Here is a 24,525-nt window from a genome sequence, read left to right on the forward strand (position 1 = left end):
ACTTTGAATAAGTTACTGTAATAAAAAAAAACAAATATACAAAGTTCTTTTACTTTTGTCCTATAATATAAATATTAAAAAATACCTATGCAAGTACATTGGGCAGTATATTTTAGTATAAAAAACCCATATTATGATGTTCATTCATACTAATCTCCAAAACAGCTCAACCAATATGATGAAATATTATAAGTGTATATTCTTTCTTTGGGCTTAAATAAAGATAACAAAATTATACTGGTAAGTATATATAAGGAGCAAAACAATGTTTCCTGGATTAGTTACCTTTTTTTATATTATTTGCCTATACAACCAGATGCACTATGAGATTAAAATTACCTATATTTGATAAAATAAATGAAAAATATAATGTAAATAGATATTTTATGTAATATTACTTACTAAGTAAAGCTTCAATACTGGAACGGTCTCCTTTCAACCAAGCTGAGATTACATATGCCAGACCTAACATGGCCACACCAAGTAGAGCCAACACTAGAAATGTTTCATACACTCGCCCTCTTAAGCCTCTGCATCCAGGAAAACCAGATGACTCAGAAAATAGATATGCAAAAGGCAAGAACACAAACATTGACAGATTTGAGAACAGGAACACATGATTCCATAGCCCTGAAACAATGTAAAACATTATTAATAAGCAGTTATACATTAGAATCTATTTAGTGATAATTTTTTTAGGTTTTGATATATTTATTGTTGTTTAATGTAGATTGCCCTTCTTAGAAAAAAAATATTACTAATATCTTAATTATTATGGATTAACCACATATTACAAAAAGAATTGATTATCCATTTTCAGTTATGATAATAAAATAAATACTATAATAATATTTACATTACTTACATAATATAACACAATAATAATACAATAGTAAGATAATTAAATTCCTGTTGTTTATATAAACATTTGTAGTCTAATTGTTGTTTTTTTTTTTGTCATTATGTATTTTGACAAGTTCCATCCTCTAGGTGTATAAATTTTAGAACAAACTTTCATTTAATATTTGTAATTAAAATTATTATATTAACAGAAAAAATATATTAGAATTTTGCTACAACTATTGTCATTATATTTACACTTGAGACATATTTTAATATAAATATATAAATTACCTTGTATCAATGAACTGTTGAGCCACTTCACATAGTAACTATTGGGATACAGTAAAAGCACTTCATTACTGACTATTGATACTGGCAGCAAAAGTGCAGAACCCAATGATACAGCTAGTGCAAATGTACACAGCCACAGGCTTATTCGGTATACCTTCACCTCATCCTCATCAGCCGTAAAGCAGTCCTCACTGTCACGCCGTCGAAACTTCTCAATCACCATAAATGAGAAGAGGTAAAGTAAAATGAAGAGAAGCAGGAAAATCTAAAAGAAATAAGTTTTATCATATATATTACATTTGTATACAAATTACACATTGTTTGAGTTCAAATTTACCCAACAACACAGTAAAAGTAATAGACTAGAGAAAAAATCATTTGTCTATTTTTCCACATAGTGTGTACAAACTATCTAAACATAACAACAGATTACACGTTGGATACACTGCACTCTTTCTTTGTTAACTTTACCGACAATAAATGCAAATAAACTCACAATCTGCTCTCTAACATTGTTATGAAATATCTGCTCCCGTAAATCAGCTTCTTCATCATCCATCGTCCATATGAGAAAAAAATTATCTTTTAATTGTAATGGAATTTTTATTAAAGTCTTCGACGTTGTGGTAACACTTCATTTTTTCGAAAAATTCATAACATTACAAATGCCACAATCACTTGATAGTCTTTCCTAACACACAGCTTGTTTGAATCAAAAATTATAGCTTAACCTTTTAAATAAATAATATTTTTTAATTAGTTTGAGTATAATAAGAAACAAGCATAGAATGTACGATACGTAAATTTTTTAAAACGAGCGAGATGAGTTTTGTCACAAGACACAATACACGACCAATTTAGTTGTTAACTGACTCACTGACTGATTGATGAAAAATGAATGATGTCACATGTCACAGATAATATTTCGCATAGATAATTTAGAAGAACTGGAAATATTGCCTTTCCCTTCCTTGTATATTTTATTTTATTAAAGTTATTATAAAAGAAACAAAAGAAATAGAAATAGGAATTATCATAAAATGATATTAGTATTACTTCAATGTTTTAAAGATTGTTTCTAATTATGCCATTAATGTTTTGTTTTTTAGTTTAGCATAGACAAGTTTTTTTACTTCACTCTTTGATATCTGATGTCAAATATCAGCTAAAATGTCATACAGTAGTGTCATTATGACACTGTCACATTTACTGCGAAATAATCATGAATGATCAACACATTTTGTTTGTTTATTTTCATGATTTTCTTTAATTTTTGTTAACACATTTGCTCGGGTCCACTTTAAAGTTGTTTAATATTAATTAATTTAAAACTATCCAACACAATGTCACACAGGTTGTCATGATCCATTCAATTTTGTATCGTTCCGCCAAAGGGGCACGATTTTCTTACCGGTTTTTTTAACTCATGAACGATTTGTTCTATGCTGTTTTAAATTCAAATTTTAACATACTGAATTTTATTATTGTAGACTATGAACAACTCTAAGTGTAAGTAAATATTGTAGATAACGGAAAACAATATTAAGATTCATGATCTTCCTGCATTTATGTAATTTGTTATCTGCTTAATGTTTTTAAATCATCTTTATTTGAAGTTATATTTTGAGCTTTGATTTTAATATTCATTCCATTTTAGTCATATTCTCTTTCACACAATCCAACCACCACTTTCAAGTCTTCATCTGTCCTTACAATCATTCACATACATACTTAAATTGCCCCCAATTATTTACACTAATCCTTTTCCTTCTTACGCATCTTATAAATATACTAAAATAAACAATTATTACTAATACAATACCTCTAGTAGATTTTCTCCATAAGTGCAAGAGTGAATATATAAGTCAAATATGGTTGATATAACCTGCTGCCATTTTATAAATGCAATCATATATTATTCTGTGTTATTAGTTTACTACTTTATGTAAAAGGAATCTTATATTACTGAATATTTTTATAGCCACAAATATACCAAAAGCAGAATTCTCTGTCCGTATTGTTGTTTGTGATCATTACTTGACCAAACCTGATCCGAGCCTTGACGTTATTTATTCTGACTTCAGAGGTACAGACATAAAACAGGTGAGAATTCTATAACCCAATATAACCCAATTTCATAGCCATATTGTTTCTTATTTTAATTTTAATACTGATTAACTGAAAATGCATATAATTTACTATACAATCAACCAATATAAATGTATATAATAATATACATTTATATAGACACTGTATAGTAAATTAGTATTGATAGATATATAGCTCTTATGTTGCTTAATGCTTGAGATTGTGATAAACTTATTTAAACTTTTTGTGTGCTAAGTAAAAAAAAATTTATTATATACATCACATATATTTCTCCCATTACTTCTGATACTAAATTTGCTTTATTCTGTATTTAAAATATTTATTCTCTTTATTATTATTATAGGTTCCAATCCTAAGAATATTTGGACCTGCATTGGATGGCAAGAAAGCATGTATCCATATACATGGTGTTTTTCCATACTTTTATGTACCATGTCCATCTACAAATCCTGAACCTCAATTTCTCTATCAAGTATGTAATATATGTATATAATAAAATAAATATATTAAAATTTTATTGTTTGTAAAGCAATGGAGATAGATGTTAAACTAGATGGAGTAACAACCTCAAATGCATTACAGAGACTCAGTAGAGGCAAGTGGCTCAGGACTGTTTCATATAGCAGTGTAAGGGGAGGCCTATGGTTAGCAGTGGTCAGATAATAGCTGAAATAATAATGAAAGCAATAAAAGTATTATGATATTAAATTTTTTTTAAATATATAGCTTAAGTTTGTATACTTTAGTTTGTAAAGTTTGTATATTTTCAATGTTTAACTTATGTGTAATTTAGTAAAAAAAATTCAACTAGATTCGGTATCATTTGTGTGAGTGGCTGTGATGTGAGCACGAACACAACAATAATAATCTATAATGTGTACTTATGAAGTTCTAACAATATATTTTCAGATAGCAGCTAGCTTAGACAAAGCTTTAAATATTGCTTTGAAACAAGCAACATCAACAAACCAACATGTTTACAAGATATCACTGGTTAAAGGATTGTAAGACCATTTTTATTAAAATAATTAATTTTTGTTAAATAACTATTACAGTTACTTTATAATTATGATAATCATTTTCTAGTAATTTATGATCAATAATTGACAAACTAAAACAAGAAAATTGTATTAAAATACTTTCTTATGTTTCTTTCAGACCCTTTTATGGATACCATGACAAAGACCACTTATATCTTAAAATTTTTCTGTACAGTCCTAATTTGCTAAAACAAGCTGTTGAATTATGTAGCAATGGAGCTATTCTTGGACATGTGTTGCAACCACATGAATCTCATCTTAACTTTACCCTGCAATTTTTTATAGATTTCAATCTTTTTGGTATGAGCAATATTGACTTACAAAATGTTAAATTTCGCAAATCAGGATTATCACAAAATAGTAATGAACCTATACAGAGTTATGATAATGATTGTCTGAAACCTGAAAGTATATGCTTCTATGAAGTAGATTGTATGGCTTCTCATATTATTAATAAGCAAAGAATAGGTAAAGGAGATGGCATAGAAAATCCTGGACTAGAAGAAGTGTGGAACCAAGAGAATGAAAGACGAAAACAATTAAATATGTCTATTGCCTCAAAATCATTGTCCCAGGGGAGAATTGGAGCAGAGGAGACAGAATCACACTACAAATTTCAACAAATGTGTTTGATTAAATTGTCAGGAGCAATTGATAAGCCTGTAGAAACTGAGTCTGAAGAAAAAGTGCAATCTGAGAAGATATATTATCCAGCTGAAAGTCTAGATGGTACACAGTTAATTGATGCAGTGGACCTAAGTATACACTTACCTCATAAACAAACTCCTGTTACTTTTGATGAGACTTTAAGAGGCAACTTAGATGAAACCCTTACTGGAGACATGAATGATACCATTGTGGATGAAGATATTGCTTTAAACTGCAGCTTACATTATAGTCAGGTATTGTGTAAGTAAATAAATTAAGGTTTATAGTATTATTACATTTTTTTATTCATAGTTGTAGATATAAATAAAACACAAAAACATTATTTTAAAATATTACAAGATGTATTAACATGAATTCTAAATGCTTGTCAGTTTTATAATCTTTAAATATTTTTATTCATGGTTTTTATTTAGTTATGTGATCATATATTATCATACCCTATTATTATAATGATTTAGAACACCATGATGCTTCACTGTATAAACGGAATTAAATCTTAATGTGTAATAAGCTTGTGAAAAGCACCAGATTTATAGAAAATGGGAATATAAAAGTAAAAGAAGTAGTTATAAATTGCACAATTAAAAATAAGTAATAATCTATTATGTTGCTACTTGTTAGTAATTTATGTATTTCCCTTGTGTTCAATTTCCTTAATAATTACAGTAAACAGTGAAGACTTAGAACTAGTTGACATGTTACAAGATATGGATGAAAATGTAAAAGATGAGGACAGTGTAATAGGAACTCCAGCAGAAGGCAACAAAGATGAAGAAGTTGAATTAGATGATGCTGAATATTCACAAATATTTAATGAGGAAACTATAATTATGGACTTGTTTAAAAAGTAAATATTGTTATAATTTTAATATTAGTAATAATAATTTTAATTTTCTCTCTAAGTCTAATCTAATTACTTCAGTTATTTTTACCAATGCACATAATGACTTTGAAACATGTTACAGCCATATAATTATTGTGCATCATCATCATCATCTTAGCCATTTTTGAATATAATTTGACGTTATTATTTAAATGTGGTGCTAACATACTTTTCACAATTTTCATATTTTCAGTGATGATATTTGTGAAGACAATTCATCAGATTGGAATGATTCGTTTTGGGAACGCGCCAATATATCACAGCTTGATGGAACATGCGATGATGATCGTAAGTGTTATTGTATTATTTAAATTCAAAGTTCACTGTATTTATACAAATACTTTACCTAATTTTTACAATTTGCAGATGTTAAAAAAGTAAGAAAAAGAAAAATGAGACCATTTAAATTAGGATTACCGCGCCCCAAGAAAAATCATAGTGAAACTAATTTTAAAGAACATCTCATTTTAAACATGAGTGACACAGATGAGATTAATGTTTCTCGAGAAACAATTGATAATATATCTAGTTTGCATCTTAAAAAGTCAATAAAATCAGAACCTGAAAGTATTTTGCAAAATTCTACAAATAGTACAAATGAAATAGATAACAATAAAACAGACAATGAATCAATTTCAGAATTAGTTAATAAAATATCAATAAAACATGAAAGTGTTATATATAAAGCAGCTGAATCTTATGATATACAAAACAATTTTGTTCCTACAGCTGGAACCTCTACAGTAAACCATGTTAAAGACATTTCTTTTAACGATTCTTTTGAATCCTCTGTAGATGACAATAATCTCGGAGTTATAAGTTTTTATGACACCTCAAAGTTATTTGATGTGTCCCTAGATCATGATAAAATTGATAATGTAACTACTTCTGTAAATTCTGAGAATCATATAAAAGCAGAGAATAAGTCAATGTCAGAAATAAAGTACAGGGATAATTCTGAATATCATGATTGTGTTATTTTGACACCAAAAATAAGACCACCAACAAGACAGTATGTTGTGTCTAGTCTTGAAAAATATAGCATTCCGAAAATAAAACATCCTCAACCTTACTATTCCGATCACAAAGATGTTGGTGACAAAATAGAATTAGGTCAAATGATATTAAAGTTACATAGCAAGAAAGCTAAGGATCAAAAACCCTTCGACAAAGTGCTGGATACAACGAGTATAGAGGAATGGCGTCAAATGCTATTTTTACAGACAAATGATATGTCTGAGGAGTCTTCGAAACCCGATGCTCTAAAATTATTGTTAGCAGGAAATAAGATTACAATCTTACAACCTTTAATAAATCCACCTACAAGAAGCCAAGTTAGTAATTGGATAGAAAATAAAAAACAGAAAGAACTAAATGTTAATACAATTAAAAATATTGATGTTACTAAAAATTTGGACGAAATAGATAATTCACAAGTTATAGGACTTAATGAAGATGCAGTCAATAGTACTGTTAGCTTAGAAAGTAATGATAAGGTAATTATTAATTATGTTCACCTATTTTTAACCAACTGTATAATGGGGTCGATTCTGTGACGCCATTTCTTTAAACTTATCTCTTAACCTAATAATTTGATTGTTCCGCGAAACTACTGTTTTATGACTTAATTGTATTAGAAATTTAATTATCAGTCTTTAAAACAAAGATTCCACTGTGATGTCAAATTGATGTTTCAATTTTTGAGATAGGCTTTGAGAAATGACGCCTCAAAATCGACCCCATTGATACAGAAGCTGTTTCTGAATGTATCTTACCGACTTATGTTATTATTTTAATATAAACTGTTTCATTAGTTAATTAAGATGTTTACTGTAAACGTTTTGAGTTCAATTCTTAATTCAATACATTTTTTTATAGGAAAAAGTATATGAAAACAATAGTCTCCAAGTAACAATGCAACCCGACGGATCTTTCTTATGTTTTGGAGGCAGCGATAATCAGAGAGATAGTATCACGGATACCCCAGCAGTTGAAGTGAGTTCTATAGCTATATCTATGCTGTAATAATTACATAAATATTAGATACATAAATCTAATTTTGAGCCAACATTAGATTTATGTACTAATCTGTTTAGGTTCCAAAGTAACAAAATAAAAAATACATACATACATACATATCTGTCACGCTTGTCTCCCATTAAGGTAGGCAGAAACAATTGAACGCCAAATGCTTCGATTCAAACAAACCTCTTTCGCTTCTTCCACATTCATCAATCTTTTCATACACGCTCGCCGGTTACGAGTACTTTTAATTTGGCCCTTCTTCAGCACGTCGCCTATTTGGTCAACAAAAAAAATCTTTCTTATTATAATCAACTTGTTGGTTTTAATTTTAAAGTAAACATACTTTTTACATAATTTAGGTGGATTTCCTAACTCTGATGCTCGCGGAAGTATTCACAACAGTACGAGGTGATTTACATCCCGATCCATCGGCAGACGCGATACAAGCTATATTCATCATGGTTACAAATGACTGTCCTGCAAACCATGATCTTGTCAGATCAATCACAGAAATTATAGTAGTTGATAATACACCACCACCAAAATTGTTAGACAGATGTGTTTTTGACTCTAAAGTAACTTACGTAAATAGTGAAAGTGATATTATCACAAAGCTTATTGATTTAGTAAAAAAACACGATCCAGATATAATGTGTGGATATGAAATCGATACAAAATCCTGGGGTTACATTTTGGAGCGAGCCCAAGTACTGGGTATGGAAATAGTGAGGGAAATATCTCGAATAACAGAGAAGTGCAGGCAAAAACGATGGAGGAGTGATGACAACGATTTCGAGGGAAAAATAATCGGAAGGATAACATTCAACGTATGGCGCTTGTTCCGCCACGAGCTAGCGCTTTCTAGCTACAGTTTTGAGAATTGTATGTATCAAATCCTGAATGAGAGAGTTCCAGAGTTCAGCTTTGCTCAACTAGCGGCTTGGTGGAATGAGGAATCAAGGATTCTTAGATGGATAACAGTGGAATATTATTTGACAAGATTATCAGGAACTATACGAATGTTAGAGAAGTTGGACATAATAAGTGAGTGTACATTTACAGTATTATTAAATTACAATAAAATAAATAATAAAATGGTTCTTTGATAGTTCATTTTTGAGCGTGTGATTTTAACTTTTATTTTGCATAACTGCCTATCTATAATGTGTGTACTATTATAATGTTTTTTTTTTTTTGATGGGTGAAATTGGTATGGTAACCCCGCCTGCGCTAACGGGATACGCTGGCGGAGCACCAGTGAAGGGTGATAGATGAGAATGAAAACAGGCCAGTTAGCCCATCATGATGAATTTATCAGGAATTAACCATGATAGTTTCCAGGGGGAACCGCGAGTAGGTCGACCTGGTTGGGTATATTGCTAGCAATGTGATTCTCAGTCTCTATTACTAACAATCCCTTTCCCCCCACTATTATAATGTTGTTACTAAGTAAAAAAGTAAAGTAGGAAAGTAATTCTTAAGTTTAATTTAGTTGATTGTAAATGTTAGCAATGTCGTGTGCATTACCTAAATCTTGTTTTTATTTGTAAAAACCTGTAATTGGCTTTTTGACTTTAATGTTTTTTTTATTATGATAATTTTTAGCTGTTGGTTTTTCTTTAATAAAAAATAAAATAAATATTGCTTATTAGATCGCACTTCTGAACTGGCGCGTCTATTTGGGCTGCAATGGTGGGAGGTGCTCTCCCGCGGCTCGCAGTTCCGTGTGGAATCACTGATGCTGCGCGCCGCCCGGCCTCTGAACCTCATAGCGCTCTCACCCACCGTCAAACAAAGAGCGGCTATGCGTGCACCCGAATGTCTTCCACTTATATTTGAACCAGGTAATTCGTCATAAATATACTGAATCATTAGAAAAGGCCTTCTGACTGAACAATAGGTATGTCCAGATAGGACGAACTAGAAGTACTCTTCTTTATTCCATGTTCCCGAAAAAATACAGTTTGTGATGCTTAAAATCTTTTTTCAGTGTAGACGTGTCCTGCCATTGTTGGAAACACATATTATTTACAATAATAGTATTTTGCTATTTTATGTATTTGCCTGGTAACAAATCTTATTCTATATTATAAATATATCAGCCTTAAATGTCCACTGCCAAACTGTTTGTGGTCTTTTGCCAGTAGTTACCACGCTTGGCAGGCGGATTGGCAAACGCAATTAGGTTTTGGAGATGTTTTAAGAGAGACACTGCTCTCCATCCCTCGTCTTCTCTTAATCGTCTCTTATGACACCCACAGGAAAGGAAGAGGTGGCCTATATAGTAAATGGTATTGTATGATTGAAAAGTTTTACAAAATTAGAGGCAATTTCGAGTTGTATATTACTATGGTTACTATACAGACACCTTTCAAGGACACTTCCTTTAGTAATGAAGTGAACGAAGAGAAAGAGAGATTATTTGCTTCCTTTCCATCAGGTGGGCCGTCAGCTTGTTTGCCATTCTAACTTGTATAAAAAAAAAAAAAAAACAATATTATACTGATTTTAAATTTTTATGCCTTACAGAATCTCGCTTTTACTCAGATCCTGTTATTGTACTGGACTTTCAAAGTCTATACCCTTCAATGATGATTGCTTACAACTATTGCTTCTCTACTTGCATCGGGCGTGTGCAAAATATTAATGGGTAAGTTCAATGTTATATATACATCCTTTGATAATAAATATATTTTACATTTTTATGGCAACATACTCGTATTCTATGATGTTTTTATATGGGTGAACCGATACTACATGTCGCTTCATCACATTAATTACTTCGACTGTCGATAATCTTGTTGATACACTAGCAATCAATTCAGTGATTTTAATTTTTGAACATTAAATTTTCTTTATTGTATATTGAAGTATAATTTTGTAATTTCCTAATTTTCTGCACTGCAGTTCAGAGACCGAACTATTGTATTTTGATTGCTAGAAGAGAAGAAACCATTCTAGAAGCATTCCCTTCGGACTTTTGTATGGACCAGTACTGATTCACCTGCGGCCCCCTGTCAGAGAAACGTTTGCTCACTGGTGGCATTTGTTCGCTATATCATAGTGTCGTCATAAAATTCCTTCTACATCCTGTTCATAATAACAATATTGGTTGGGGACTCCTTATTATATATATTCATTCCAGTATTAACTTACAGCTCAGCTCCCAAAAAAAAAAAACAAATACTAAATTATTACAGTAACTACTATGAATCAATTAGAATTTTATGTTTTAATAGAAACATAGATAACAACTTTCTTAAAAATGGAATACATTTTATATAGACCGATTTAAATAAAATTTATCAACTGATTTCAAAAAAGGAAGAGGTTCTAAATTCTCCGTCATTTATAAACTAATTTGGAAAATTAGATATACTTTCCGATTGATCCCATAGATTTTTTTTTTATCAAAAAAAAAATAGTAGTTCAGTTTTTGAGTAAAATTATTTTGAATTCATCTATTAATACTCTGCGTTTAATTATTTCAGTGATGCCGCGTACGAATTCGGCGCATGGCGTTTACGAATACCAAAGGCGAAACTGGAAGCCCTAATCAAGAAGGGTCTAGTGCACTGGTCCCCTGTTGGAGTGGGCTTCGTGAAGACATCGGTGCGCCGCGGAGTATTACCTGCCCTCTTACGGCGTATTCTAGCCGCCAGACAAGCTGTCAAGAAGAGCATGAAAATGCAGACTGATGAGGCGATCAAGAAGGCGATGCATTCACGCCAACTGGGTAAACTTCAAATTTTTCTTATTTATTATTACAAAAATTCTGAATAACAAAAAACATGTTCTATTAGTATTCAAAAATCACGTAGGTTTATATTAATGCTAAATACATTGACACTAATCAACTTATATTAACATCCTGCAAGAAATATTTTCAAATCCTAATAATACATATTATAAGTAGAAAAGTTTGTCAGAATGAATGGATGTATGTCTATTACTCTTTCACGCAAAAGCAAGTGAACGAATTTGAATGAAATTTGGTATACTAGTAAGTTAGGTAGGGTTTTTTTTTAATAGATGACAATGGAATGGTAACCCTGCTGCGCTAACGGTATACGGCACCAGTGAGGGATGATAGGTGACGATGAAAGCAGGTCAATTAGCCCATCGTGACGAATTCTACTAGAGTTAACCACGATGGTTTCCAGGGGAACCGCGTGGAGGTCGACCTGATATGATGTATTGCTAGCAATGGATTAGTTATACCCCATTACTAACAATCCCTTCCCCCTCCCCTTTTGTTACATTATTCATACAGAATGAATGAAATCGTTAGCACCTTTTTAAATATCAGTTTTACCAGCGAAACTAAATGTTACCAAAGTAACATGCGTCGAAACTACAAAAAATTTTGAAACCCCCCATACTAAGATGGCGCGGCCAGTTGTTTAATTAGGAACGACATTTCTATCCTATATATATATATATATATATATATATATATATATATATATATATATATATATATATATATATATATATATATGCTGACGGTCCATCTGATGGAAAGTAGAAACCATCGCCTATAAACATGAGCAGTATCATGGACATAACAGAGTGTACTGTTTCGCCCATGATACCCCCTATGCGTTGCCATTCCTGAGGACTCAGGTGTTATTCCTCTGTACCCAGTAAATTCACTGCCATATCCCACCCTTCAAACCGAAACACAGCTATGCAAACACAACTGCTTCACGGTAGAAACACAAATGGAACAAAGGTACCCAAGCAATCGACTTTTGTACAAAGTCTCCCTCAGATAACATTCTTTTAATATCTACTTTTACGAAAATTGTAGGTTTGAAACTAATAGCAAACGTGACGTACGGCTACACGGCGGCAAACTTCAGCGGGCGTATGCCGTGCGTGGAGGTTGGAGACAGCGTCGTCTCTAAGGGCAGGGAGACCTTAGAGCGAGCTATAAAGCTGGTTCAGAATAACAAGCAGTGGAATGCTAAGGTATCATGTAGAACAAATTCGTGTTTTTAATATTAATATTGGCGCGTTTTATTTACTATGTTAAAAGGAAATATATTAACATCAGTTCAGCCAACTGGCCCTTAGTACCTCACAGCTGACATGCAAAATGACTACCATTTGTAAATAGTACTAAAATAGGTAACCACTTTAAGAAATACATGAATAGAAGGTAATCAATAAATCTCCCTTTACTGAACATGGGTCTAGTGGTTAAATGGAAGAAATTATCAAAGACTATTAATTTATATATCTATTAATTTATATATTTATTTATATTATCTAAGACTAAACTCGAAAGATTAAGTTTTTCATTTCGAGTTTATGTTTTCTTTTATTTTTATTGTCTTTTCTTTTAGTTATAATTTTTTTCTTTAGATATGTTTATGACATAATATTATAGACTTTTTTTTCTTGCAGTGTATTGTGTTATATTATTTTTAGAATAGAAAATATTTATTGCCATTGAACACACAATCACAATAGAAAAAACATATACAAGAAGTGTCTCATACTAGGCTGGGAACTGGCTCAGCTGATGCTGTGTGTGTCCCAGCGCAAAGTGAACAGCTGCACAGCGCTGGTTTTCAGCCAGTCCCTCTATTAAGAAAATATAACAAAAATAAATAAATTGTTTTTTTTTTCAGCATGAATCGTTGTACATTACATTATCACATGAATATTTCGAGGATATATGAATAATTGTGTTTATTTATCAAACATTGCAGGTTATCTACGGCGACACGGACTCGATGTTCGTGCTGGTGGCGGGCGGCACGCGAGCGGACGCGTTCGCGCTCGGCCAACAGATCGCGGATGCCGTCACCGCGGACAACCCTTCACCCGTCGCACTCAAACTGGAAAAGGTGAGTTTTGGTCGACTTCAATATAGTTTCGTAATAATTATAATAAAGTATATTGTACTTTATTACGGTCTACAATGACTCAATTTATTAGTAATATAATCTTAGCCCAATGTTATTACACCTTACAATAAATAAATAAATAAAAGAAAACTATAAACAAAGAACCGTGTCCCGGATAGTATGGGTTCTGGGCCATGACGAGTTCCAAAGTAGCTTATATATCATTAGATAATGCATCGCCTATATCGATAGAATATATCGTTCTTATGAGCGTATTTGGTGGGAAAACCTCGTTAGCAACAAAGTTAACTGCGGCAGGAACCCATTTCATTTGTGAAAATATCGCCTATAATTTATCTGTGAAATATTATAGGACATAATTCTCTTTGCGACCAGATTATCTCCTCATGGTGACGGTGGTAAAGGTCAAAACTTAAAATTTGAGCAGCCGTCTCTGGAATTATGTTAAGCAAGGAGATTTAGTGATTTAATGCGTTCTGATACCTGCAAAAATGGGGCTCGAACCGTAGGCTGTTGCGCTCACATAGCAACTATTATTTGGTATTTAGGGTATACAAGGCATCTGACACAGCCAATAAAACTTACGTGAACAGAAATGGGTGACATATTTTTAAGATTTGAATGGTTCTGATGAATAATCTTCACAGATATAAATGTCAATTAAGTCATCAATGTTGGGTTGCCTATAAACATACGCCCACTTTTAATAACAACGAAACAATTTTTCTGTGACTGTACTCGTGAACTCCTAACCGTTAGTATGCGATTCATCAATAGACGCACTATGGCCCAAATCGGGACACGGTTATTTGGTCACCATTGAAGACCCCATCCCATTTAAGATTCCACAACAGTGACCAATGTGTGGGCAATCCAGCCTGCTTGCAATCATATTCAGAGGGATTACTTCTCGCACACATATATATAGGACTTCTACCCCTACGTATAAAAAACGTACACGTATGTTTTTTATTCTATCGCTCAATTAAAACGAATAGTTTTAGTCAATAAAAATGAACAAGAAACTAGTTTCTGAACTTTTTTAAAAAGTTGCGTTTACATATACTCAATATAGAATTCGCACACATCCAGTGCAATGTTAAAATAATATATTTTTACTTTTTTTTTTATACAACTTAGAATGGCAAACAAGCTGACGGCCCACCTGATGGAAAGTGGTAACCGTCGCCTATAGACATGAGCAGTACCATGGACATAACAGAGTATACTGTTTCGCCCATGATACTCCCCATGCGTTGCCATTTCTGAGGACTCAGGTGTTATTCCTCTGTACCCAGTAAATTCAACAATACTTGTTCTAGAATACATTTCTTCAGCTCGGATCTAAAAAGTAAAAAATGTAAGAAATACTATGGTGACTGCATTTAGCAATCTATATGTTTAACTCCCGCTTTCTTAGTATAAACGACCCCTTTTAACAGGTATACCAGCCTTGTATACTGCAAACGAAAAAGCGATATGTGGGCTACATGTACGAGAGCCCTGACCAAGAGAAGCCAGTGTTTGAGGCTAAAGGAATAGAAACAGTACGCAGAGACGGCTGTCCAGCGGGTGTTAAAGTAAGTAATTACATAATACTAACTGTACTTGAGATTTATGTAAATTGCTGACTTCAAACTCGAAGTAAACCAGATCTAATTCGATATTTCCATGACTCTATTATTCATCACTAGCTGTATCCCGCGACTTTATCCACGTGAATCAGTACATGATGTATCCTATGTGATAAGTTAGGACATAACCTACCAGTGTACTGAATTTCCTTCAAAGTTGTTCAATAGTTTTTGCAGGAAAGAATAACAAACATTCATCTATTTTTACAAACTTTTGCATTTATATCACACATTAATTTATATATTAGTTTTAATATACAACTTAGGTTACATGTTTATTTTTATATAATAACGCAACTTTTAAAATATTTGTAGTCTAGTGTTATTTAATTCATTATAATTGTTACTTAATTTTCTCGCGCTGTATAACTATGTTAAAGTAAATACTGTGAATACCTATAATAGGCATGTGCATTAATATTGTATTATATTTAATGTTTTTTTATGTTATTTATATGTTATAATGCAATATGCTGTTGGTGTTCCTTTAAATAAATAAATATAAAATAGACAAAAGTAATAATATACATAAACATGTAAGCAAATAGTACAAAAACCTTTTTATTTTAGCTATTTGTTGAAAAAATGTGAATATATAAATACTCTTTATTATTCCCTTCAAAAGATTGCAGTAGTAAACTTAGAAAACAAACAAGAAAATTACAAGAATAGGTCACTGAGAAAACAGCGTCTTTATCGCTAAAATTAATCTCTTCCAGGCAACCTTTGGATGGTGAAGATTAATTAATAATTTCTGAACTAAATACAGTATTAACTGTGCGTAGTTGCTGCAGCGGTCGCTGTGCGAGCTGTTCGACACGGGGGATATGTCCCGTGTTAAGCGCATCGTGATGAGCACGCTGTCCCAGCTGGCGAGCGGCGCGCTGCCGCTGCCGGAGCTGTTCTTCACGCGCGAGTACCACGGAGCGAACGGCTACCGGCCCGGGGCCACCGCGCCGCCCAACGAGATCGCCAAGTAATTGTACCGCTGTTTTATTTATTTATCTATTCTTTAGTACAGGATATGGCGTGCTTAATGCTAAAAACATTCCTTTATTCTTTATTGTACACAAAAGGTTATTGAAATAGAAAAACAAATATAATAGTGCACAAAGGCGAGCTTACCTCGCTTATCTATCTAAAAGAAATTTCTTCCAGCAAACCCAATATGAGAAAAACTGACAGTTTATTAATAGTTAGTCATACACCACAAATCGACCATGTGTACCAATCGACAATCCTTTAGCCTCAGGGAAGTGTTAGTATTCTAGAATGCGGTACTAATATTAATTGATATACATATAATATTTACATAGATAAATATATATAAATAATAAATTTATATACACATATACAAGATATTAAGACACGAGATAAGATACAAGACACACGACGATGAGAATAGTAGATGATAGCACTTACTGCTCAGATAAAGTATAAAAGTGGACATGTAATGATGGAATCTTTTTACTGATATAACTAAACAATGTCTACACGAAGGAGATATTTAGGAAAACTTGATGATAAGAACAATAGAAACCAAAGCAATATTTTTTAGTTGTTTTGTCTGTTTGCCTGTATATTTGTACCATCATCACTCCAAATCTACTAAACCAAATTAGATGCAGTTTTTACAATTGAGTTCCTGAAGATCCATCTTAAAATCTAGTATATTTTATTTTGATACACCATCTAGAATTGGGTGCATTATTACAAAATTTAATAATATATCAAATTCTACTTAACAAACGAAATTTTGTAAATGTATTTTTAAAAAATAAAATATTTTTTTGAAAAAAGAGGACAATTTTATCCCGGATAAGTAAAACAGATTATTTAAGCGGCAAAGTACAAAAAGTTAGCCGTACCAGCTATATTTCGTATAAAACCGCAACAGATTCGTATGATTTAACCAATTATATTATAAGCGGTTTTTCTTTTTTTTTTTTAATATATCGTTTACTCGGTCTACTTATACCGAGTACCAAAAAATAACCAATAATTATTATGCAATAATTATTAGGTGGCAAACAAGCATACCGTCAAACATTGTATAGAATGTTATGTCTACAGTGTAATTCACCTCTATATCGCGTTTTACTTTTTTTACAGCGCCATCTAGTTGTTGAAAGCCTCATTTTGTCTGTCTATCTACTAGTAGTGATACTGTTTGTTAATGTTCCACTGAATGTGTATAAGTACAAATATAAACGATTTAAGAATTATTTTACATTTAAAGGAACCAACTTTGTGAAATGGCATTTATAATTATTCTCTGGCGATAAGTTTGAGACTGTTATTGATGATAAAAAAGATATCTTCCATGGTGTGTGTGGTTGTATTGTATATTTTAGAAATAAATCTTGTAATCAACTTTAAAGCTTACCTTGGGACCTATTATAGGTAATAATAATAAGGAAATTATTATTATTATATTATATATATAAATCAATTACTTGTAATATAAAATTATTATTATATTACAAGTAATGGAAAAATTTATGTTTAAAATTAATGTGGATATAAGACAGATAAAAGATGTTCGTAATCTTGTTTGTCAGTTTACAATTTAAAGAAAACCAAAATTTGTAAATGAAATTTCAAAAGCATAACACTTTAGTTCTCAGGAATAGCAACGCACGTGAGGTATCAGGGGGGCACAGTATACTCTGTTATGTCCATGGTGCTGTACATGGCTATATGTTGTATATAATGATGATGAATATGAATATTATTATGGGTATTAATTACATTTAAAATGAAACGAAGTAGTTTGGTAAAATCAAATTTATAAAAAGATGGTGTCAAAGAAAATATCACGTCAAAATCCATGAAACTAAGCAAAATACATCAACGTGCGAAATATGTCAAATTTACATATTTACAGTGTAAATTGATATGTGCACAGTGTAATTATGGCCTCTGTAGAGCAGTTGTTTTGTGTAAATGAGGTCCCGAGTTCAATTAAGTTTCTTCTGCTTGAACCCTCAGATGCTCCTTGCCTGATTTCTCATAATACAGAGTATCTTAGCTTGAAGATCAGACGATTAGTAAGTATGTGGCAGCTTATAATATTATAATAGAAATATAATTTGTCTAAATATCATGAAAACGGGTAGCTCGAGGTTTTTTAATAGATAATAATCGAATGGTATTATGATATAAGCATATCAGTTGACCCCTCGTTATGAATTCATCAGGAATAATCATGTTGGTCCAACTAACCTGCTTTCATCTACACTTAATCACCTTCACAATCCACCATCACTCACTGGATCCTCGCCAGTGTATACCAATAAAACAAGCGTTTGATATTTTGTCTATTATGTTAAAATAAATTTGGTATCAATGAAATAACTTTAAATTATTTTAACTCTTATTTAATATAACATTGTACATGTTTATACCATATTTAAAAAAAAAAAGAAAGAAGAAACAAAACAAAACATGGTCAAGTCTATGGAATAAAACATCTTAGAAAATCATAGACAACAAAATAGATGTACTAAATGGTAATTTTACTAATGTAATAAATTTGGACGATATCTGTACTTGGGAGATATATAGTACATGGGATATATTTTAAATAGGAACAGTAGAAGCTAACAGATTTTTTTTTTAATTTTATCTCTCTGTATCTTTGTACTGTTATCACGCAAAAATTACTACGTTTTCATTGTTGTGTTCCTGTAGATCTAACTTAAAAGCTGGTGCAAATATTATTTTGATAGTCCATTTAGAACTGGTTTACCGCTACTACGTACACTTTGATTTCATAACTGGTATACTTCTGAAATCTACAAGTACGAAGTACCGGGTAAAAACGTACATATACTATATAAAATTATCATATTTTAATACATTAAATAAAAAGTGTCGGTGTATGTGCGCAGGCGAATAGCGAGTTCGGACCCGCGTGCGGCGCCTGCTCGCGGCTGGCGCGTGTCGTGGGCGGTGGCGGGCGGCGCGCCGGCCGAGCCGCTGTGGCGCGCGGCGCGCAGCGGCCGCGAGCTGCGGCGGCGCCGCGCCGCGCCGCTCGTCGCCTACTACGCCGCGCGCGTGCTGCTGCCGCCGCTGCACCGCTGCCTCTCGCTACTCGGCGTCGACGTATTCAAATGGTTATTGCCACACGCGTGGATTATGATTCAACATAATTATGATGCGTCTTCTTTGTTTGTCATAAGCAAGCTCAAGACATTACCCTTACTCTCAATTTTCATTTCACATAGAAACTCAATATAATCATATGTGACACAGAACAATTTTATATATTTTTGTTATCAATACTTAAAAATGATGACATACAAACTATTTATGTTCAAATTACATTATTACGTAACCTATTACTATGGGGGTTATATGTTGTTAGGTGGGCAGAGTTGGGGTACAATCGCGTGTCGCAGCCAAGCCGGCACGCGGTAGCGAGTGGCATCGCGCGCTACATGTGGCGGCGGCGCTGCGCCGCGTGCGGCCGCCGCGCCGCTCGCGCCGTGTGCACCGAGTGTGCGAGCGGCGCCACGCCTTCGGCCGCCACAGCTGCGCTCGCCGCAAGGCTAGCTACCGCACATGCGCACCTTCAATATTGTACAATGGTGAATTTCACATATTTAACATATTTCAATTGTACTTGATAAATTATACTAGGATTTCCACACGAAGCCAGACTATATACACTTCTAAATATACAGTTTAAAAGGGTGCCACATGAAAAATAGCGACAGTTCACATGAATTATAAATTGTGATTACTTATTTCTTTTTTACTTCCCTGTTATTATTTGTCCCTATACAAATTTAATCAAGACTGAAATGTCATTGTCCATTTAATGGAAATTATTCACAGAAAGTTAGCACTTGTTATTAACAGTATTAAAACAATAAATAATGGAACTTCTATATTTACAGATATGCAATTCATGCTGTGGGCACACTCAGTCTATCTATTGTGAGAACACAGAGTGCCCTGTGCTGTGGCGACGACTTACTGCACAAGAAAAACTTGCCGACATAAAAGATGTTGTTACACATTTACCATCCCAGTTTAACAATGAAAGTCTAGATTTTTGATGTAGTCTGTCAGGGCAAATATCAATATTAGTTCTGGTGTAGATACAACATTGCTATACGAAGGAATTTTATGAATGAATAGAGTTCCTTTATTTAAATCGGACTTTATCCAAAGTTCTAATGTTCTATAATCTTACTTAATTCTGAGTCAATCAAAAAATTATCTAATATAATAAAAATGTAAAACATGTCACAAAAGAAATTAAAAGGTTATTAATGTTAAATTATGAAATATTATGATATTTTTAATAAATTTATTATACATGAATACTTTTTTTTTATTACTTCTAATGTATTAACAAATTCTGGTCTATTTATATGGACAGTTGATTCTTCTATATTTTTGTATAAAGCATTTTGTTCCTCTTTTGTACATAATGTAATTAATGTTATTATCAATATTTGTATCCTTGCAGCTTTTTCTTCGTCTTGACATGATACATAAAGCAATTTCAATAATGTGGACAGAAATTTCTGATCACTTGGTAATCTCCAAATGCACCAACAATATTTTATCCACACTTCAAGACACTAGAACAACAACAACCTAGTTACTTATTTATTGAAAAAATACAATAAAATATTTATCATCATAACAGGGCCAATATTGCAAAATAGCACCACATCGATATTGAAAAATCACTAATTTTCATTGTTTTCCACAGGATGATACATGCCCATAATTTGTCATTCAAACTTCATTCACATAGAATTAATACTTCTTATTATTAAAATGAAATTAATCTATGTATTTCACATATATTTTTAACTAATTTTACTCACTTTCAGTACATCAGATAATAGTATCTCTCCAACAGCATCATTACAACATATATCTATGTTGTCACAAAGAATAGATTTTAATAATTTCTTATTCACACAGTCGACCCCTTGCATTTCTATTAAATTTGTTGTGAAACTGAACAATGCTGCTTTTCTGTACAAGTTGGCCTCTGTATAAAGTTGGTCAAGTCCCCTTTTGAATATGTCATCTGTCTTCTTCGCCTGAAATATATATATTTTATGCAATAATATTATGTAAAAAATTATATAACATTATATAAAAAAATTATTAAAATAATATATAGATTCAACAAAATATTAGTACCTTTTATTTACAGAGTACTTTTGTTATTTGTTTTTCTCATGAAAAAATCCCAACACAAAGTTAATAAGAATATGACATATATCATATAATTACCTGAACCCCTGGAGGTATAATTTTGAGCAGTTGTAACAAACACTCCAGTGTTAGCCTAGTTACATCTATATCTTTATCAAGTGTGCTCTTTTTTAACGTTCCATAAATAACTTCATAATAATTACCATCTTGAAAACTCTCAGTAGTCTATAACATACAAGAATCTTAATTACTATAATGTAAATTGTTAGGTATTTATATTTTTCTTGCAAATTTTTTCAAACTAATACATACCAAGCATTTCATTATAATTAAACAGCTTTTCAAACCCTTTATTTTATTAGAAAGAATATAATCATCAATGAGAAGCAAAGAAATTGGTATTGTTTTTAATGGATTGATATCTACTTTGTATTCCTAAAATAAACAAACAATTATTGATTAATAACTTTTTGTTGTGTCATTATAAACTTTGATTAAATTGTATTTTTTAATAACACAACAAAAAATTAGAGCTAAGTTTTCTAAAATATTTATACTGGATATATTTAGTAAAAAATCATTGACATAACTTTTATTAAAATTAGATATCATAAAACACAGAAAAAATAGATATTCATACTAATTATTTATATATCATGGTATATAAATACTTTCTGTTTTTAAATTATATTAAAAAAATACATGGGTATATGCAAAAATTTGTTTACTACTAATAAAAAATATTTATACTACTTCAAATTGTGGTAAATAAATCATATAAATTAATTACTGCTATATGTTGTATGATTGAATAGTATACATCATGAAGAGCAGGATACTTCTTGAAGTCTTCAAATGTTAATTTCTGATGTAAATCCTCTAAACACTTGTCAAATATTTTTTGACTATTGACAGCATCTCCATGCCACAAAAGATTATCTAATTTATAACCATATGAACCTTCAAAATCTTTGTTCAACTTTTCTGTACACTTCTTACAAATTTCACTAAACCAAGGCCCTACACTTTGTAATTCAAGATTCAAAATTAACAGTCTAGACAATATATCTGGTGTCATTTCTGAATTATTCATATCATTTAATAATTGCATTATTACATTAAATTGAGATGTTAACGTATCTTCTCTAATTTTATATTCAACATGATTCTCACTTATATCAACATTTTTGGAAAGTTTTGGTAATAAACACATAGAAATAACTTCTAGCAGATTAGCGCTTTTCGTCATAGTGACTGTTTTTAAAAAATGAAAGATACTTATTAAAAAGGCAACGGCTAAGTATTCGTGTGATAACTACAATCCTAGTAAAATTAATATAACTATATATTTACTACACAATTTATTCGATAATTACAGAAATCTGCAATTTTCAAAATGGAATGAATGAAATGTATATAAAAAAAAAATGAAGTACTCTAATCAACATGTGAAAATTGCTGGTTTATTATTCTAGAGTCGACACTGCCTTTATCACAGGCCCATATATATTAACAAAGCTGGAATATTAATCTGTGCAACCATCTAGCAATATCAACACAATATATAGTGTTGTAATCTTCTTAATAACTGTGTGTGTGTGTGTGTGTGTGTGTGTGTGTGAATGTAAATAACCTTACTTCCTTACTATATACTTATATATGGCAAAGTGGATTTGTAATGCAAATACGATATAGGAAAATAAACATATGTCAGTGTTATGGTATACATTAAAAATTAGACAGTGTAATGTCACAATCATAAATACATGGGAAAAAACATATATTTCCCATTTACACTTAAAGCGTTTATAAAAGACGTATATTATAAGTGTTTATAAAAGACCTACGTAAAGTACAAACATCGGTAGATATAAAATTACTAGTATAACATTAAAATCATTATCTCTGTCACTCTGTCAGTATCTAGCTACTAAGGGGAGAATTGTTAGTAATGGATTCAGCGGATCGCCCTCCCATCCTCTTCTTGATTCTTACCAGCGTATCCCAACATTCCATGCGGGGATAAAAAATAGTTTTTTTATAATGTAAAATTTTCAAATTTTACATTAATTTCATTAATTTCATTTCATACTAACTTTTTTCTTTGATGATTTCATGAAATTTGTGTAAATAACTTTATACCTACCGATGTTTGTACTTTACGTAGGTCTTTTATAAACACTTATAATATACGTCTTTTATAAACGCTTTAAGTGACTTGTATTTACGAGTTGTTACTTTTAGATTGACACCACAGAGCAAGTACTGCAAAATGGGGTAATATAAATCGGGGCATAAATAGGGACAAAACCAGCAATGGGATTTGTTATAAAGAAAATAAATATTGATTTCATATATGACTGTCAACTGTTTCACCTGATAGTAGAATAATAGAAAAATCTTTATTGTTCCTTCACAACAAAAGAATATAAAGTTTCATAGAATGGCAGAAATATTATTTTCTATACAGGACGTCGTACTTCAAAATTTTTTGTGCTTTCAGACTTATGAATGTGTCATTTGTATTTGTAAAGGTGTCATTACTATTTTTTTTTATTGTGCATATTCTGTATAAAAGAAAAATATTTTAACCTCAGTATTAATGATGGTATTATGGAGTTTATAGATACGACAGATATGTAGGTATATAAGGTTAACCTTATATATCTTATTATATTGCCCTTCGAACAAGTACACAAGCATGCAAACATATACCTGTATCACAGTAGAGTCACGAATAGAACAGAGATACTCAAGTAGTCAACATTCCTACATAATTTCTGTCTAATAAATGAAATCCACTTAAAGAAAATAAAAATGTCTAAATTTTTTTTTAGTTTATTATTAAATAAAATTTATTTAATAATTATGTATATGTATTTGACAACTCTATGCCTTTTTCTCTACTCATCTCGCTTCTGTTCCAGGTCAACCCGGATCCAGTATAAATAATGATAAACATA

The 24,525-nt window shown here is 31.6% G+C and overlaps 3 protein-coding genes across 6 annotated transcripts in view; 1 reads left to right on the forward strand and 2 right to left on the reverse strand.

Moving 5' to 3' along the window:
* Positions 1-2,023, reverse strand: part of LOC113515513 (protein Lilipod) — a 32,295-nt gene extending 30,272 nt beyond the window's left edge. The window contains exons 1-3 of the mRNA XM_026899753.3: positions 1,631-2,023; positions 1,135-1,399; positions 403-630 (exon numbers count right to left, since the gene is read on the reverse strand). Coding sequence (XP_026755554.2) covers positions 403-630; positions 1,135-1,399; positions 1,631-1,693 — 556 coding nt within the window. The 5' untranslated portion in view covers positions 1,694-2,023. The remainder of the gene's footprint in view (positions 1-402; positions 631-1,134; positions 1,400-1,630) is intronic.
* Positions 2,024-2,345: 322 nt separating this feature from the next.
* On the forward strand, positions 2,346-20,707 carry LOC113515512 (DNA polymerase zeta catalytic subunit). 2 transcript variants are annotated; one of them, XM_026899752.3, is made up of 20 exons: positions 2,346-2,643; positions 3,116-3,237; positions 3,587-3,715; positions 4,153-4,247; positions 4,402-5,192; positions 5,619-5,799; positions 6,029-6,123; positions 6,202-7,331; positions 7,714-7,830; positions 8,220-8,904; positions 9,513-9,704; positions 10,390-10,510; positions 11,352-11,596; positions 12,674-12,834; positions 13,581-13,718; positions 15,182-15,319; positions 16,159-16,349; positions 19,267-19,491; positions 19,743-19,965; positions 20,278-20,707. In XM_026899752.3, the coding sequence occupies exons 1-20, from the start codon at positions 2,628-2,630 to the stop codon at positions 20,437-20,439; spliced, it is 5,157 nt and encodes a 1,718-aa protein (XP_026755553.2). In that variant the 5' UTR covers positions 2,346-2,627; the 3' UTR covers positions 20,440-20,707. The 2 variants fall into 2 exon arrangements, with proteins under 2 accessions (XP_026755553.2, XP_031766612.2); XM_031910752.2 differs by lacking the exon at positions 3,587-3,715.
* LOC113515514 (uncharacterized) lies at positions 19,819-23,029 on the reverse strand. 3 transcript variants are annotated; one of them, XM_026899756.3, is made up of 5 exons: positions 22,353-23,027; positions 21,875-21,997; positions 21,641-21,787; positions 21,223-21,444; positions 19,819-19,947 (listed from the first exon to the last, which is right to left on the reverse strand). In XM_026899756.3, exons 1-5 carry the CDS (start codon positions 22,809-22,811, stop codon positions 19,927-19,929), a joined length of 972 nt encoding a protein of 323 aa, XP_026755557.2. In that variant the 5' UTR covers positions 22,812-23,027; the 3' UTR covers positions 19,819-19,926. The 3 variants fall into 3 exon arrangements, with proteins under 3 accessions (XP_026755557.2, XP_031766618.2, XP_026755555.2); XM_031910758.2 differs by lacking the exon at positions 19,819-19,947 and adding an exon at positions 20,638-20,970 and having other exon boundaries at positions 22,383-23,029; XM_026899754.3 differs by lacking the exon at positions 19,819-19,947 and adding an exon at positions 20,638-20,970.
* Positions 23,030-24,525: the final 1,496 nt, after the last annotated feature.

The sequence above is a fragment of the Galleria mellonella genome, unplaced genomic scaffold (assembly GCF_026898425.1).
Source record: "Galleria mellonella isolate WM207_F2 unplaced genomic scaffold, CSIRO_AGI_GalMel_v1 utg173, whole genome shotgun sequence".
NCBI lineage: Eukaryota > Metazoa > Arthropoda > Insecta > Lepidoptera > Pyralidae > Galleria > Galleria mellonella.

What these genes read in the sequence shown, in the direction of transcription:
- LOC113515512 (XM_026899752.3), top strand. An exon ending in ATTATGGACTTGTTTAAAAA is followed by an intron (nt 5,800 to 6,028) that starts GTAAATATTGTT and finishes TCATATTTTCAG; the next exon opens with TGATGATATTTGTGAAGACA. An exon ending in GGCGTCGACGTATTCAAATG is followed by an intron (nt 19,492 to 19,742) that starts GTTATTGCCACA and finishes ATATGTTGTTAG; the next exon opens with GTGGGCAGAGTTGGGGTACA.
- LOC113515514 (XM_026899754.3), bottom strand. Translation starts at nt 22,811, where the DNA reads ATGACGAAAAGCGCTAATCTGCTAGAAGTTATTTCTATGTGTTTATTA. An exon ending in TTATACCTCCAGGGGTTCAG is followed by an intron (nt 21,445 to 21,640) that starts GTAATTATATGA and finishes TATATATTTCAG; the next exon opens with GCGAAGAAGACAGATGACAT. An exon ending in TATTATCTGATGTACTGAAA is followed by an intron (nt 20,971 to 21,222) that starts GTGAGTAAAATT and finishes TTGTTGTTCTAG; the next exon opens with TGTCTTGAAGTGTGGATAAA.